Here is a 17,280-nt window from a genome sequence, read left to right on the forward strand (position 1 = left end):
CCCTTGTGATTGGACAAAGCACATCCTCTCTTTGATGATTGGATTATGGATAGCAGTTGCACAAGTCACATGACACATGAAAAATCTATCTTATGTGACATACAGCCACACAACTCACATTCTTCTTGTATAGTTCCCTTGATTTTTGAAAAAATTAATATACTGAAATCATTTTCCTTCAATTAAAAATCCAGAGATGTCTGCGAACAGCGAGATTTCCTTTATTATATTTACAAAGAAAGAAAGCATTTGTAATGATAATCTCTTTTTTCAGGGAAGAGGGCATGTCCAACGAGAGAACAAGTGCTTCCTTGAGGGGAGTCTCCCAATGGAAGGAGGCTGAAACTGAAGAAGTCACCAACATGAAAACCACAGCCATGAAAAGACCAGTAATAATTCCTACACTGAGGATCTAATTTGGATGAGTTTACGACAAAAAAATAACATTTTATTGGAATAATAACTTTAGTAAATCAATGGATGGCATTGTAAGTATGCAGTTGTTCTGAATGATGTCAGGCTGAGGAGTTAGCCACAGAATACTTTGAAGAGCTAGAGGAAGCTGTAAAGAAAAGAAGGATGGTAAGACAAATTTTTCGTACGAAATCTGCATGTGAAGTTTAACTAACCTAATCTTCTGGTTGTACGACCTGCGTACTCTGACAAATTGGTCACTATCTTATGCACGGAGAAGGGTACTCTATCTGATGATGCACCTTTGTGGTGGTAAGCTGGCTGAGGTCATGCCTAATGAATAAGCCTTTCTGTTTATTGCTGAACTTCTCTCCTTCTCACTCTTGAAGTAAGTCTATCCTCGAACCACATAACCTCGTCTTTTCCCAATATGTGTAGACCTCAATGAGTCTTATGACATGACTATTACATTGGTCAATTTCGCGTCAAAATTGTGAACTAGATGAGTATTCGGATCACTCTGATCAGGTTCAATCCCTTGAAAAATACCAGACTGTGAGAGAGTGGGTGGTAAGTTTCAAAAATGACTTTGCCTTAAATGAAACTTTTCCAAGGATAAATTAGGAATGTTCCAATGAAATGTCAACCTTAAGTATTTTTTCTGGGGATCTTAAATGTGTTTTTCAGCTTTGTGTACTGAGATTCTCCATCATTCTTAGTCAGGAACTCTTGTCTTTGTTGGATATATGGATGTGGAACGATGTCTAGGTTTGAATTTCAGTTTGTAAGTATAATTATCTTTCAGTTTCATGATAAGGTTGTAAGTTTACAGGAATCACTCTCTGCTGTTGACAAAGGTTCCCCTTATTGGATTTTATAGATGGGTTTCCAAAGTGTGGACCTGCCTCCAATCCTAAGCACAGAATCTTTGTTCACAAGAGCAATTCCATTAGGCATGCAAAACATGGCATTTTGTCGTACTCCTTCAAACCGCATTGGCATTTATAACAGGTATTGTTAAACTATTTTAATTGCTTTAGCAAGACTATTTTTGCATATTTAAACTTTCACAAGTCTGCGCATACAATAACATAGATAACTCCAATCTTCTATCTTGCAGTCCTCCATCAATGAATCTTGGAAAACTGAATGTATCGATGCCCAAAACCAGAAAAGTAGAGGCACCGATACTCAGGTTTGAGATGCCAGATGGAACCATACGTAAGCGATTGTGGAGACACTCAGATGTGAAGCCTAGTGACTTGATGTGCCCTTACAAATTGCCATTTTTAAGCAAAGAAGAGCTTGATTTTTTAGCAGGTATTTTTAAAAGAAAAATGGGACTGTACATCAGTCCAAATATTTTATTTGTTTGATTATGAACAATGATACGCAGAAGGAATGTTATAATCCTTAAGTTCACATATTACTATTGGGGAAAGTACAGATGACATCATCAACAAAGAGAGAGCGGCTTCAAGCATAGAAGCTACATGTCTCCAAAACAAATGTGCGAAAAAGTATTTTCCACAAGTTGTTCAGAATTCGCAGACTCTTCAGATGAGTTCTTGTTTGAACCAACCATTGGGCTCATCAAATATATCAGAAGATGTAGAACAGATTTTGCCAGATTCCAGGATAGAGGCAGAATATGTGAATAATGAACTCGGTGACAAAGAAGATGACTTTCCACATATTGCTCAAAGTTCTCCGAGTCTTCATATTAGCTCTGCGTTGGTACAGCAATTGGGCTCATCCAATGTATCGGAAGATGCAGAACGGATTTTGAAATATCAATACTATATTGAGGCAGGGATAGATGAGAACTTTATAGCACCTATTAGAGAGATATGGATAAAGAATGCCCTTCATCATGTTGGTAAGCATGCAATTGAAGGGTTGTCACAAGAGACAATTAGTCATACCCTGCAACAAGTTTCAGAGGAGGTTCACTATGAGTATATACTGAGTATGAGGAAATCTATTGTCAATTATATACTTCAGGTTTCTGCATTATCTATACTGATTTAATTATCTTAAAAGCACTTGTATTATACAATAAATCGTTAAGGCAATCTCAAGAATCAATGCTAAAAGAGTAATTTCCTACCCACACCAGGATAAGTCAGAGCAGGATAGACTTGGACTTACAGATATAGAAAAGGTCCTTCAAGTAATTACAACTTCATATTTTGCAAGATCCCGCACGATCCAGATTTTATTACCAGAGGGGCGAGTAGCTGTCCTGAATGCACATGGGGCAATGTCAGGATCATTGCACAGACTGCATCCATTAACTTTAGAGGTCGCAAAGCTCTGGCAAATTTCTTTTGCAAATAAATTATTTTTTGATGTAACTTCCAATGAATTCCGAGTGAAGATGCCTTTTCGCTTAGATTCCTTTGTATCCAGAGAAAGGCTTTGTATAACAAGTACAAAAGATTCATTAGAGAAAGAGTGGTTCACTTTAGCTGGAAATCTCTTAAAGCAGGCTCTTCCAATATCCCCAAACAAGGATTTAGATGGATTCTATGATGCTACTGCTGTGCTACTGACCAATCAGATTATGAGACTTGTTGAAGATTCCATTATAATTTTTACAAGATTCTTCACCTTTTACAGTGAAAAGGAAATTGAATGCATATCATCTATTCCAGGAAAGCACAATCACTCAGCAGAGAACTATGAAAATTTATTTGAGGATATCAACTCATTAAATGGAGATTGCTCAAGCATGGTGCCACCATTTATAGTTACTCTGAAGTATCAAAATGGAATCTACAGGTGACTTCTATTCTACACTACAAAATTTTTTCCCCACTGTCATGAATTTACTTGAGCATTTCTGATTCTTAATGTCTGTGTACAGTGTCGACCCCTCTTTTGAAGACATTGAATCTGCACTTCTCAAATTGGTGGATCTATGCTCATACGATGGATCGGAAGTAGCATTTGCTGATGCTAATGGAAAGAAGATAAAATCCCTTATGTTCCCTATTATAGAGGCTGACAATTCTTTAATCGATGTTGCTAAGCAGTTTATTAGAAAGGTATTATTTTAAATTAGTCATAACAGGTTAAAGTAAGAATTAGATTATTGATTGTGGGTCATGTCCTGCATAGAAAATATGTTAAAGTGGTTTACCATGTTTAGTCTTGGTAGTTAGGCTTGCCTCTTGAGAGATGTTAAATATTTTTCTTTTTATGAGTCTATCTCCCGCTATAATAGGCAATCCCCATTAGATATATGTACAGTTCTTGTACTGTATGATTTCGTACAGAAGAAATGTTGTTAAGAAGCTCCTTTACTATTTTCTGTAGGCTGTGCGTTCAAATGCAGAAAAGCCAATGTCCCTCACAAAAGCTTTTGAATCGGTTGAAGACTTGGCAAATATGAATGCTGAAAGTTTTGTCAAAGAATTTAAAGACCAAGAGAAAACCCTTGCTGATTATGAGGCTACTATTGAGGCATTTCGTATGAGATCCCGTGAAGCAGAGTTTGCATCAACCAATAATATGGACTGTGGATTTGTTAGAGTACAATGCATTGAGTTCAAAAATCACCTCAGTGACAAAGCAAATTACGTCTGCACATTGTTGTTGGAGCAGGTGAGTTAGTTGATGCTTGTGAACATATTTTGGCTTAGATGAACCATATGTTTGGAAAGAATTGTAACTGCCATTTTTATTGATTTACTCTAAGGAGCATGAACCTATTGAACACTGGCCATGCCAATGAATCAGTCATCTGTATTTGTAAAGTGGCCAATCATGCTTTTGCAGATCTCTCATACATCACAATTCAGTCGTTTGTAAACATTATTCACATCCCATAACTTCCTCACTGTTTATACATGTATGTGTGATTTTATATACATGTAATGTATGTACATGCTCTACATATACATATATATTGTTAGGATCACCTCTGAACATTGGGAATTTTATCTCATGAGAGTCACGTGGTGTTTTTTCAAGTTTTCAGCTTGTTTTTTCCAGGAATATTGGTGTGTCACTGATGCTTCTCCATGTTCCTGTTGATATTGGATAGATTGAGCCCCACAATGGAAATCATCTGCCCCTTCGAAAGCTACTTACATGTTCTGTTTGGCTTATAGTGTTATCCCAAGTTTATCCTACCGCTTAACGCTTTTCTAGGGGTGGTCACGTATGATGCTTCTTACCATTTTATGTTTCCTTATATGTTCGTGAAATAAATTTCCTGCAAATGGGTTTGTTTATCTGCACTTGTCTCATGTTTTCATCTGTAATGATGTGTTTATGTTGTATGTTTTGTGTTTTTTTGTAAGCATAGATTGACATATTTGCATTCGTTGGGCCTGCCCCACAAATGCATACGAATACATGTAAATGTATTTGTTTTCTTTGGAAAAAAAAATTGTGTGAGCGAGTGAACAAGGAGCAGCAAGCGAGGAGCCTCACCCTGTTCCCTGTGCTTGCTTACACCCTCGCCTCCCTCTGCATCTGTTCTCTGCCAGATAATTAGGGGTTCGGCTGAAACCCTAATTTCAGTCAAAATCCTAATTTCGACTGTATTTCTTCTTTTTGGCCTGCATCCTCACCTCCCTTTCATGCTCTACGCTAATCCTACATCCTGTTCTCGGCTGCAAACTCAGGGTTTCACTGAAATCCTAAGTTTAGCCGAAACCCTAATTAATTAATTATTAATGTATTAATTGATTATTAATGAATTAATTAATAATTTTCAATGAATGAATTAATGTTTTAATGAATTAAGCAATGTATTAGTAAATTAATTAATGTATTAGGGAATTAATTAATTAATAGTAAATTGATTAATGTATTAGTAGATTAATTATTATATAAGTGAACTAATTAATTATTTGTGTATTAGTAAATTAATTATTGTCTTAGTGATTTAATTAATGTTATATGGAATTAATTTTTCTAGTGAATTAAATAATTTTTATTATATAAATTTAAAACGAATGGTTTTATAATATTCTTAGGGCATTTTTTCATTCTTGAATATTACGAATATCATGAATGTCGAATTTCACGAATATCACGCATGGGTCAATCTATGTTTTAAGCATGCATGCCACATGTGCTTTGTTTTTTGTGTGCAAAAGCTTTGTACGTTGATTGATTAAATCAGGTTCACGTATTTTATTTGGTCAAATCAATGGTCATTTGAGTGAATTGGGCCACCTGTATGACTTCAGATTTTAGCAGAATTAACTGCTGCCAACCAAGAAGTTTCCATTTGCTGTGAGCGGATTGCTAGAGATATTACAAAGGTTTCCACAAATTCAGAAGAGGCTGTTAATCTGCAAAAGTAAGCTCTAACTTCCTTTTATCCTTGGAAATAAGCCATATGTAATGCTTCTAATGTGTATTATAATCGAAGCCATCATGGCATGGCTTTGATACTCCCATCCTCGTCCCATCAACCTTACTATATTGGATCACCTCATGCTGGATAACAGTTACATTTCAAGGCATTTAGTTTTCAGAAACTAACATAGAGAGACATTTTCTTTTGTTGCTAATATTGAAAAGGTAATGAAAAAAGTTGTCATCTTTGTCAGATCTCATAGGGCATTATGACCGTTTAGAAAGCTATAGGAACACCTTTAAGAGGCCAAAATGGACCATTATACGAAACAAGTGGTTACATCTTAAAGAAGCTTAAAGACTAATCATATGGTACTAAAAAATCTATATATGTAAGATCTAAGATTTTAAAATTAGATAGACTGAAACTTTTCTCTTAAAAAAATCTCCAACATGGACCACTCCAAGATGGAGAAATCTCTGAAGTGAGGGAAAAACCTTTGGTGCCGGATGATAATGCATTTATTTTTTGGTGACTAGGGTGATGAGGCGGTAGTCTAGATGGTCATGGCTACATGCACAACACATTGCTGACCCTTGTTTGGTCTTATATGCCATTTTGGCCTCTTAAAAGAAGTTTATATATCTTTCTCTCTTTTTACATTGTCTTGTGCTGTAGAGATGCATTTTTTAACTGCCTCTTGACCTTTCTTTAGATCTACTTTAATTGCTAAGGTTGATTAATACTAGCTCAAACTCAGTTGATGACATTTCAGCCATGATGCCATATCATCGTTAACCTCTAGATTCGATTGTATGATGCTTGCAGTGTAATTTTGCTGGACCTCTGTAATTCCATCCTCAAAAGGTCATACAGTTCTATTTTGTATTTTTCTAGGCCCTGTTGCACACTACCTCTTTTAAGGCCGTTTCTATATTATGTCTCATGTGATTAAACTCGATGCTAATCAGTTGGTTTAAGACATTGTTGCTAATCAGTTGGTCTCATAGGCCATTTTGGCCTCTTAAAAGATGTTAATATATTGTTCTTTCTTTCTTTCTTTTTTAACTACAGTTCTGGCTACTTAATGTGTATGGTAAGTCTCTGCCATCAGATTGAGGTAGGTAGATATACACGACTACCTCTAGAAGAGAGAATTTGCCAATTGTGTCATCAAGGAGTGGAATCTGAGGAATACTATGTTTGTCATTGTAGTGTCTTTTATGAAATCAGAGGGAGATACCATTTAAAGCCTCTTTAAACAAGGCTTTGATCCACTACACAAGGTAATGGAATATGAGGACGAACGATGCCTAGGACTTTTCTTGCTGGAGCTCAAGAGACATCGGGAAAAGTTGTTGAAGAATACAACCACACAAGCTCATCCACAAAGAACAATCACAACTTTCTTTAGCCCCATCACTCCTAATGCTACAAGTCCATCACGGGATACACAAATGGGCGCTAGACCAGGACATAACAAAGGGGTTACAATTGATCGGGCAATAGCAATTTGCCGTGCACATAGGCACCGGCCCCATGGACCACGACCTTGACACCCTTGTCATCGACAGATAAAAACCATTATCTCCCACCATCATAGGTGCTTCCCTCGCTTCGGAGACATTTCCATTCTGGATCGACCTATGCTAGAGATCTTTCGATCACAAAAGCTACAATATACCTCACTTGAGAATCTCACATGTGCCAAAAACCAGATTCCCTCGTTTATTCTCCTTTCATCTTATTTACTGTGTAATATTTATTTTATTTTGATTTGTTCTCAAAGACGAGACAACACTGAAGATGTAATCTCTTATTTGGTCTATAGGCCATTTTGGCCTCTTAAAAGACGTTAATATATCTTTCTTTCTTTCTATCATTTGTGTAATGCTTTCTATAGGTCTGTTATTTTGTTGCGATGGAGAGAAATAACTAATTTGGTCTTATCAATGAGTGCATTTCTTTTGATATTTGAATCCTTATTATAACTTTTTCATTTGCAGACTGCTTTTCTCTTGTCCTAATGAACTTGCAACAGTTGAAAAGGTTTTAGCTGAATGCAGACAAAAAGATGAATTCCTAGAAAAATTCATGTTTCAGATTCCAGAAACTGAATTTAGAAGCATGATGCTGGCTTATGAATGGCCAAAGAGAGTGAGGGCAGTAGTTGAAGTGCACACTCGCAGAATACAAGAGGAATATGAACAATATGAGCTGGCTTTAAAAAAACGCAGAGCTGCCTTCTTAGAGCTCTTGGAATTGTGAGTTTTGTTTTAGATTTCAACACTTGGATTATTCTTATCATTACTTTAAAATCAGAGAGATTTCTTACAGTTCAAGCTTAAAGAGAATTCTAGATGTTTCTGCTACGTTATAAAAGTAAAGATACACAATTACCAAATTCATAAATGAGAGGATCTATAGAAATGGTGATGGTGTTTTGCATGAGCCCAAGAACAAACTTCTAGCTGAACTATGGGGAGAACTAACTAGCAATGAGAAGTTTACAAGAGATAATGCTAATGTTACATTGCAATTCAATAATAGTCTAGATAGCCTGATAACCCATATGCTAATATAACTAAGAAGCTAATAAGCTAGGATAGCATGGAAGCTATTTAAAGCTAATATAACAGCTGATATATTTAGGGTCTGATCTGCAAATGGGCACTTATGCCTCTTCAATGGCTTCTTGTACATACTAGTTACCATGAGAGTAGCAGACTTTTTTTAATTATCTACAACCACCGATTGTATACCCGCTTTGCATCTGGTCTGTGATATGTTGCTTTGTTGTCACTTATGCATGTGTGTACCTATCTAAATTAAGGGATGTGGACATAATGCATCCTTATATAATGAATGTGGAGATAAGATGTAAGATATCTATTTATTGGATGACTTAACGTATATTTAGCGACATAATTTACTCCATATTTAATGTAAATAATTACAAGTCTTGATTTTTTCTTGGAAAATAATTTTATGCAACTATTTAATTGGGACACTATTGTTGTGAGACCATGAATATTAATTGTGCATTTAAGATTGGTGCATGATGTTTTAATGTTTTTTTTGCCACATCATATTGAACTAGGTATGATTCTCAAGTTAAAGGCTTTGAAAAACATGGCGAAATAGAAAAGGCTGAATTTATTTCAGCTGAAGTCCAGGTTAATGAATCTGCTTTTCTTAATGCAGTGTTTTCGGTCACTAATTGATGTAGAGCATCCTTTTTGTACCTTATAGGTTATTAGCTCATGTTGTGGTGGATTGCATAAAACTAGGCTTTATGACCTATAAATGTTGTTGTAAAGCAAAAATAGCATACATTTTGTGGTAATGTTGCATATTTACGTCTATATTTTTCTTTGGATTTTATGTTTCGTAAAGGTTTTATGCTTACTTCGTAAAACAAAAATTGTTCTGGATTTAGGTGCTTGCATCAAATCTGGGAGAAGCTCAAGTTAATTCAGAAAATTTAAATTCAGAAGAACAACTTTTCGGAATGGCTCCAACAAAATTTATTCAAATACAACAGATGATTACTGCATTAGATCCATTCTTGAAGTTATGGAAGATTGCAGGATCTTTTAAAAAGTGTGAAATCGAATGGATGTCAGTACCATTCTTCTCTTTGGATATGGAGAAGATTGAGAATGAGGTAGAAAAGAAATATCATGATGAAATGTGCTTCCTTTTCATGAAGATTATTCATTTTCCTCTTTTAGTTTTTTTCTTTCTTTTAAAAATGTTACCTTGCTACATTCTTCTTTTCCACGTTCATACATATGTATATCTATCTATCTATCTATATCTATATATTCCTATATGTGAGGCACATGAGAATGTTTTTGTATACATTGGATTTGCTAATGAAGGAATACAATCTGTCAATTAATGGAATGTTCATCAGTTAAATGGTTCCTCACTAACCAAGATTTCAAAAACTATAAAAGGGCGGGCAAAGAGTTGTCTCTTGTCGTATTTCTTGTTATACTGACCAATTAGAAAACAATGGAGCTTTAATTTATTGCTGCTGCTTTTTAGGTTATGATAATGTGGAAAGTGATATATAAGCTCATCAAACAATTTGGGAGCGACTATGAAGAACCAACAAAGGTTGCAGTAGCTGTTAAGGCGAATATTGACCGTTTTAAGGAGAATCTTCCACTCTTTCGTTGCCTTAGTAATCCTGGTAATTTTAAGTGATTCAGTAGAATGGCATATTTCCACAGTCACTATTTCATTTGTTAGGATACCATACTGTTGTGAATTTCTAGTTATGTGTTCTTGTTTAGAAATTGTTATTGGAAACACTTGAATACAAGCAAATAGCTGCTCAAAATGGAATTGTCTGAGAGTAACGGAAACTAGAGATCTTTTGAAGACAAAAATTACAATATATCTGACTTGAGAATGTTACATGTACTGATAACAAGATTCTTTTGTCCCTTTTTATCTTACTTTTTTTACTTAGCAACATTTATATTGGTTTGCTGTTCTCAAAGATGAGACAACACTTAACATGTAATTTTTTGTTGGTCTTATAGGCCATTTTTGGCATCTTAAAAGATGTTACTATATCTTTCTTTTTGAAGAAAAGAATTTGCCAATTGTGTCATCAAGGAGTGGTATCTGAAGAACACTATGTCCATGTAGTGTTTTTTATGAAATAAGAGGGAGATACTATTGCCTCCTTAAACAAAGCTTTCGCTCACTACGCAAGGTAATGGAATATGAGGACCAACACTCTTTTCTTGCTAGAACTCAAGAGATATAAGGACAAGTTGTTGAAGGACAACAATACAGCCACACCAGGTCATCAACAAAGAACATCATAGCTTTCTTTAGCCCCATTGCTCTTACTCATACTACAAGTCAATCAAGGGCTACACAAATGGGCTCCAAACTAGGACATAGCATAAGGGTTACAATAGATCAGGCAATCACAATTTTCTGTGCATGTAGGCCCTAGCTTCATGGACCACCATCTCATCACCCTTCTCATTGACAGATAAAGGCCATTATCTCCTGCCATCACAGGTGCTTCCCTCACTTCAGAGACCTCTCCATTCTGGATCGACCTATGCTAGACATCTTTTGAAGGCAAAAAGTACAGTATACATAACTTGAGAGTCTTTAGTCTCTTTTTATTTTAAGTACGTTTTTTTACTCAGTAACGCATACCTAGGATAGCATTCATATTGCCTTGGCTCTCCCTTGGATAGGCTGCTTATGCTCAACTTGTTGAGATGCAGCCCTTGATACTCTTGAAAGACAATGTGCACGTATCTAGTTTGAAGAATCATGGACAAAATTGTGGTTGTTTGATATACTTGTAGCATAGACTCTTCATACGGGTAGAAACTTGGGGAACGAACCTTCATGAGGAACAATTTGAGATATTTTGGAGCATCCATTAGTCTCTATGATTGCTTCCATGATAATGCGCTGTGTTTTAGTGCATCTAGACTTAGAACGTTGAGTGCTTGGGGAACAACGTATGTAGATTTATTAATTTAGTTATATTTATTTTGGTCTGTTGTTGTCATAGATAAGAACATTTTAAGATGTTATCTCTTGTTCGTTCTCATAGGCATCTGAAAAGATGCTTATACATCTTTGTTTGTTTCTTATTTTTCTCCAAGATGCAATAACATTTTTAGGTACAATCTCATACAACTTTTATGTCTCTTAAGAAATGTTACTATTTCTTTCTTTTTATTTGATATTGGCCTTGGTATCAATATCTGGTTATATAGATCTCTACAGTGGTTTATTTTACAGAATATCACTTAAATTAGGTTGCTAAAGTTTTTGGCTGTTGGATACACTATGCTTTTGTACGTTCTCAAGACTAGGTGACATGGCAATACTGACAGTTTTCTGCACAAATAATATACAGCTGTCTTTATTATGAAAACAAATAATACGATTTTGGAAAATGTTTCCTAGCTCATAAAACTACCATACTGATTTATATGGTTGAAAATATAATTCTAAATGTTGTCTCTATATGAAACTAGGACTTAGACCACGACATTTTGAAAAGATTTCTGAAATTGTGGGATTTGAAATAAAAGGCGAGGATATGACATCATTTCGTCAACTTTTACGGCTTCAGGCATGTACTTGTGTGCCCTTCATTCTTAGAAATGTGATTTAGTGCTTTATTTGTTGATGTCCTATCTAACAGTTATTATTATGTTTTAGCCATGTTATAAAGATTGTCGACATTTTGTTAGTGCACATTCATCCAAACATAATCCTGTATAGAATTCAGGACTTGAAACCATTCTGGACTCCAAATTCTGGCTACACAAGTGATTGAAAACCTGCCCAAAATTTAAGCTAATAATCTCCCATGTCACTTTCCTAATTTTAACAACATGATTATACTTACTGCATTGTGAAAGCAGCCACTTTCTCTCTGAGGAAATAGTGCTGTCTTTTAATTTCTTGAGGAGACAGTCGGATATCCATATCTGGGAACTTATCATAGAACAATCTTGAATACTTGCATTTTGACTTTTCTCTTCCAGTAAGAGGTTCCAATTTAATAAGCGCATTATCGGATGAGTGAATTTTAGAGTTAAAGATCAATCAAGGGATTTCTAGCTGAGAAGATTTGTCAGCTTCATTGGAAGCATTTGATATTTCTTACAGGCATTTGGATATAGATGGTAAATATTGAAGATTTAGAATCTCAACACTTGTGAGGTCATTTGTAGGTTGACGAACATCTTCTGAAACTAGAGGAAATAAGTGAACTTGCGAGTAAAGAATATTCTCTTGAAAAATCTTTGGATCAGATGAAGGCAGACTGGGCTAATTTGGCATTTGAGGTACAATATTTTCTATGTGAAAAACAAATTTGAACATTCCTGTATTTCGAAATATTATCTGTTAAAATATGTGGATTGCGATTCTTGTTTTTAAAAGTAGAAGTATTGTCATGTACTGACATTTCCAATCACCAATGTTGCTCTAGAACAATGTGATTATGTAGGATTATTAATATTGGCAGTTTCATGCACTTGATAGTGTCCTTGCATCTTCAGCAAAGTTATTTTTGCTGTAGGTAGAGACTGTAGGTGACAAATAGGTGGACATATTATACAAGTCATATTGTTAATTTAGAGCATGAACGCCCTAAATTCTCATAAGCCACCTATTGATAGGAAACATCATACAAGAGAGGTTTTGCTTGAAGTGGAGAATCTGTGCATCTTGTTTTGAAATCTCTCAAGGAAAGTATGTATTGGATGTTTGGCCAGCTGATTACAGCTGTACATGATCTTTCAATATATCTTCCCCTATGAATATTATCTTTATACTGTAGTTTGCTTGTGTAAATGTGATGTGCATCTTGGATTAATGGCCCTTTTTAAAGTTGAATGTATCCATGTTTTAGCATACTTAGTTTTGCATAGGAGGCTTTCCAGTATCAAAGTTTTTGTTTTTGTGGTTTATATGGCCTCTTTTAATGACTTGATTGGGTTCCATTACCTCTCTCATGGAGCTAATCACCTGATTTATACATTAGGCCTCTTTGTACAAAGAAACTGGAACGTATATATTGAAGGGTGCACCTATTGAGGAATCCCAAATTTTATTGGAGGAGCAAGTTATAAAGACACAAAACATGTTCTCATCTGCATTTGCTCAGTTCTTCTCTGAAAGGATCTCAAAATGGTTAAAAAAAGTAAGTTTTATAAGAAATTGAGCTATTTAGATTTGTTCAGCCCAATAATTATCAACTTAGCTAGTATTTTCATGCATGTTTGTGTATTTCTTCAACATGACTCTTTTACCCACATTGTCTTGTTGAGAAGATGATAATGATACAATGCAAATTGAACTATTTTTCCATTAATAATTTTTCGTACAGTTGATCACCTGCCATGTGAATCCACCATGTTTACTCCACAAAATTTAAGAAACCCCATTGATCAGCTACCATTTGAAAAAGCTCAAAATCATGACGGATTGGCACATGAGCATTTTTTTTTTGGCCGTTACCAAGCACACATCTTTAATAGAGCTATGTGTGAAGGTTTCCCTAATACCTGGACTGAATATATTGTGCCAAACATCAAAACCCCACAATGCTGAACAATAGGGCAATCATGATTGGCCATTACTTGGCGAAGTTATATGCGTCAATCCTAGGGTTGGACAGAGGAATGGTTACTGTTCAGCTGGACAGGTAATCTTTTGAAAGGGTTCACAACTTTGGATCACATGTTGACCCTCTGACCCTTACCGAGGAGGGCAGAGGCCACAAAAAGAGGATATATTATTGTTTTGTAGATTTCCGAAATGAACATTGTACTACATGCTATCCTCATGCTGTGGCTAGAAGCCATTGGTGTCCCCATGGATATGCAATGGGGAATCTGTGTCAAGGAAACTGTGATCTCCTGATGGGTTCTCTGAGGCTGTACTGTTTGTGACTGTACTGGTTTTTATGGAATGAGAAGGAGATAGAATTGCCTCTTTAAGCATGTTTTTGGCACACTATAACAAGGTATATGAGCACAAATTATGCCCGGTCTGTTCTTGCTAGAGCTCCCTCGATATAACTCCAGTAACCTTGCCTGACTAGGTACTGGTGTTTGCCGAACTTCTCAGTTGGAACTGTGCCACCCATCTTTGCATTCATCTTTGTGATCAACCTATAGTAGAGACATTTCGTAGACAAAAAATACAATATATCTGACTTGAGAATCTTACTTGTACCGATAACAAGATTCTTTAATCTTTTTTTATCTTATTTACTCTTTTTACTCATTAACATTTATTTATTTTCATTTGTTTTTCTGAAGATGAGACAACACTTACGATGTTATCTCTTGTTTGGTCTTAGAGGCCGTTTTGGCCAGTTAAAAGAAGTTAATATATCTTTTGGTCTTTCGTTCTTTCTTTCTTTCAAATATCACTCTATGCTGATGATATTGTGCTGATTTCTGACTCTCTGAAGGGACTACAAACGCATCTAAATGCCTTAAAGAAATTTTGTACGGACAAAGTTTTGTCGATAAACATGGATAAAACTAAAGTGATGGTGTTTAACACAAGCATGGGTGACAAGATCAAAACCAGAATTCTTCTTTGGAGAAGAAAAGGTGGCATACACACCCTCCTACACATACATAGGAGTAACATTTACCAGGTTTAGTTTCTTACTACGGAAGGCTGCTTGTGCCCGACTTTCTCGTGGATATGCAGCCCGTGATGCTCTTGAAAGGAAATATGCACATTTGCAGCTCCAAGATTATTGCTCAGGCTGGTGGAAGCTCCCCATTCTACCGGAATTCCCTCGGCTGCTTTGACCTTCTTGCTGCCTGGAATTAAACTGTTGTGGACCTCATCCACATCTTCCTCGACCTTTCGCACTAGAAGTTGACTTGAGGCAGCAATTACGACTGTGTATCTCATCAATGGGTGCACGACCGAGGGTGTCCATGACATCACCCCTCACAAGAAGTATTTTGGGAGAAAGCCAGACCTTTCGCACTAGAAGTTTTTGGCAGCATTGCATATGTGCATGTGGAGAATCAGCACCACAAAAAGCATCATAGAAGAGGAAGACTTTTCAAAGCCTGGAATTTTTAGGTCAGAGATAAGCCTGACCCTGTTGGCACCCTTGACAAGGCCAAAATTTTGGATCGGCAAGATCGACCTTACCAGATCAAGATCAAGTACTTGACCTTGAGGGAGCGGGTTGAGAATCAAGCTCAACTCGTGTGAACATGTGATTATGAAGAAAAACACAATGTGTGAAAAAGTGCGTGAGCATACTTTATTGTAATCTGTTTAGTTGTCAAGTGTAAATGTGGTCAAAGAATATCAGATATTCTTATGACAGAATCGTACTCGAGTGCATATCTTGATATGATTCCACCAACCACATTTAATGTTGCAGTCCCTTGAGGACTTGTATATAATACCTTCTTGGCCCATTGTGTTTTGCTGATGATCTTTAGTTGATTAATATAGTTTACAATAGATCGGGGAATAGCAAATTGTTGTGCATGTAGGCCCCGGCCCCATGGACCGCGTGTTTAGCACCCTTATCATCGACTAATAAAGGCCATTATCTCCCGCCATCGCAGGTGCTTCCGTTGCTTTGGAGACCTCTCCATTCTAGATCGACCTATGCTAGAGATCTTTCAAAGCCAAAGGATACAATATATCTGACTTGAGAATCTTACATATGCTGATAACAAGATTCTTTAGTCTCTTTTTATCTAGTTTACTTTATGTTTACTTAGTAACATTTATTTTATTTTGACTTGATGTTCTCAAAGACGAGACAACAGTTACGATGTAATCTCTTGTTTGGTCTTATAGTCCATATTGGCCTCTTAAAAGACGTTAATGTATCTTTCTTTCTTTCATTCTTTCATTCTATGACATTTTATCAGCACAGTTTATATTTGTAAACATGACTGGTTGCAGTGGTTGGTGTATGTTAATAAGTGTAGTAACCCATACATTCAAGATAATAATATCGGGATTTCTTCAACTCAGTTAGCAGGAAGGATAAATCCACATATTTACTAACAATTAATCATTTTAGATAACAAGGCTACAAGCTATCTTAGTTGAGTGGCTAAAGATGCAAGCATCATGGATGTACTTGGAACCTATATTTGGATCAGAAGACATAATCAATCAAATGCCCAAAGAGGGAAAAGCATTCCATGCTTCTGACAAGGTTTGGCGAAGGATAGTGGCATCTATCATGAGAATCAAAACTATAATTGAGGTAAAAACACAAAACGATTTTGCCAATCATGTAACAAGAGTAAAGAATGAGAAATCTTTCGTTCATAACATTGGGTGCTAGCCTAATAATGATAGCTATCAGGCTGCAGATATTCCAGAGTTACTTGAGGACTTGAAAGCCAGCAATGAGACTTTGGATGTAGTACAGAAGGGATTGAACCATTACCTTGAGACAAAACGTCTTGCTTTTCCACGTTTCTTTTTTTTGTCAAATGATGAGCTGCTAGAAATATTGTCAGAAACAAAAGATCCTCTTAAGGTTCAGCCTTTTCTCAAAAAGTGCTTCGAGGGAATCAGTACCTTGGAGTTCCAACAAAATCTTGATATTACTGCCATGCTTAGTGTGGAGAAGGAGAGAGTACCATTTGTAAAGAAAATCAATCCAAAGGGTGCAGCAGGTAATGTGGAGAAATGGCTGATACAAATAGAAGAGGTTATGAAGGAAAGTCTCAAGGTAAATGAGTAGACCTTGTAGCTTCAGTTACATTAATATTTATATGATCAATTTAAAAATGACGTCATGATTGGATCAGGTTCTTGTCCAAAAAGCATCCGCTAACTATGTAACAGTACCTCGTGAGAAATGGATCCTGAAGTGGCCTGGGATGGTAGTCCTGTGTGGATCACAGATACACTGGACGAAGGAAGTTGCAGACGCCATTGGAAATGGAGGAGCAGGTCTAATGCATTATGAAGATAAGTGCACAGATCAACTGCAAGCCCTTGTGAAACTTGTAAAGATCAAC

The 17,280-nt window shown here is 36.1% G+C and overlaps 1 protein-coding gene across 3 annotated transcripts in view; it reads left to right on the plus strand.

The window, feature by feature from the left end:
* Positions 1 to 278: 278 nt before the first annotated feature.
* Positions 279 to 17,280, plus strand: part of LOC147864341 (uncharacterized) — a 50,018-nt gene continuing 33,016 nt past the window's right edge. For all 3 annotated transcript variants that reach the window (XR_015529840.1, XM_087320100.1, XM_087320101.1), the window contains exons 1-19: positions 279 to 389; positions 520 to 582; positions 1,295 to 1,425; positions 1,535 to 1,734; positions 1,862 to 2,418; positions 2,534 to 3,198; positions 3,284 to 3,464; positions 3,736 to 4,023; positions 5,622 to 5,734; positions 7,741 to 7,998; positions 8,835 to 8,910; positions 9,174 to 9,401; positions 9,788 to 9,935; positions 11,767 to 11,864; positions 12,472 to 12,585; positions 13,287 to 13,445; positions 16,326 to 16,514; positions 16,617 to 16,988; positions 17,068 to 17,268. Coding sequence is in view for 2 of the 3 variants with exons in the window: in XM_087320100.1 (XP_087176226.1) it covers positions 285 to 389; positions 520 to 582; positions 1,295 to 1,425; positions 1,535 to 1,734; positions 1,862 to 2,418; positions 2,534 to 3,198; positions 3,284 to 3,464; positions 3,736 to 4,023; positions 5,622 to 5,734; positions 7,741 to 7,998; positions 8,835 to 8,910; positions 9,174 to 9,401; positions 9,788 to 9,935; positions 11,767 to 11,864; positions 12,472 to 12,585; positions 13,287 to 13,445; positions 16,326 to 16,514; positions 16,617 to 16,988; positions 17,068 to 17,268 (4,146 nt within the window). In the remaining variant the exon portion in view is untranslated. The remainder of the gene's footprint in view (positions 390 to 519; positions 583 to 1,294; positions 1,426 to 1,534; positions 1,735 to 1,861; positions 2,419 to 2,533; positions 3,199 to 3,283; positions 3,465 to 3,735; positions 4,024 to 5,621; positions 5,735 to 7,740; positions 7,999 to 8,834; positions 8,911 to 9,173; positions 9,402 to 9,787; positions 9,936 to 11,766; positions 11,865 to 12,471; positions 12,586 to 13,286; positions 13,446 to 16,325; positions 16,515 to 16,616; positions 16,989 to 17,067; positions 17,269 to 17,280) is intronic.

The sequence above is a fragment of the Azolla caroliniana genome, unplaced genomic scaffold (genome assembly GCF_043228905.1).
Source record: "Azolla caroliniana isolate FFs.n. ecotype wild unplaced genomic scaffold, voAzoCaro1.0.p SCAF_5, whole genome shotgun sequence".
Classification (NCBI taxonomy): Eukaryota; Viridiplantae; Streptophyta; class Polypodiopsida; order Salviniales; family Salviniaceae; genus Azolla; species Azolla caroliniana.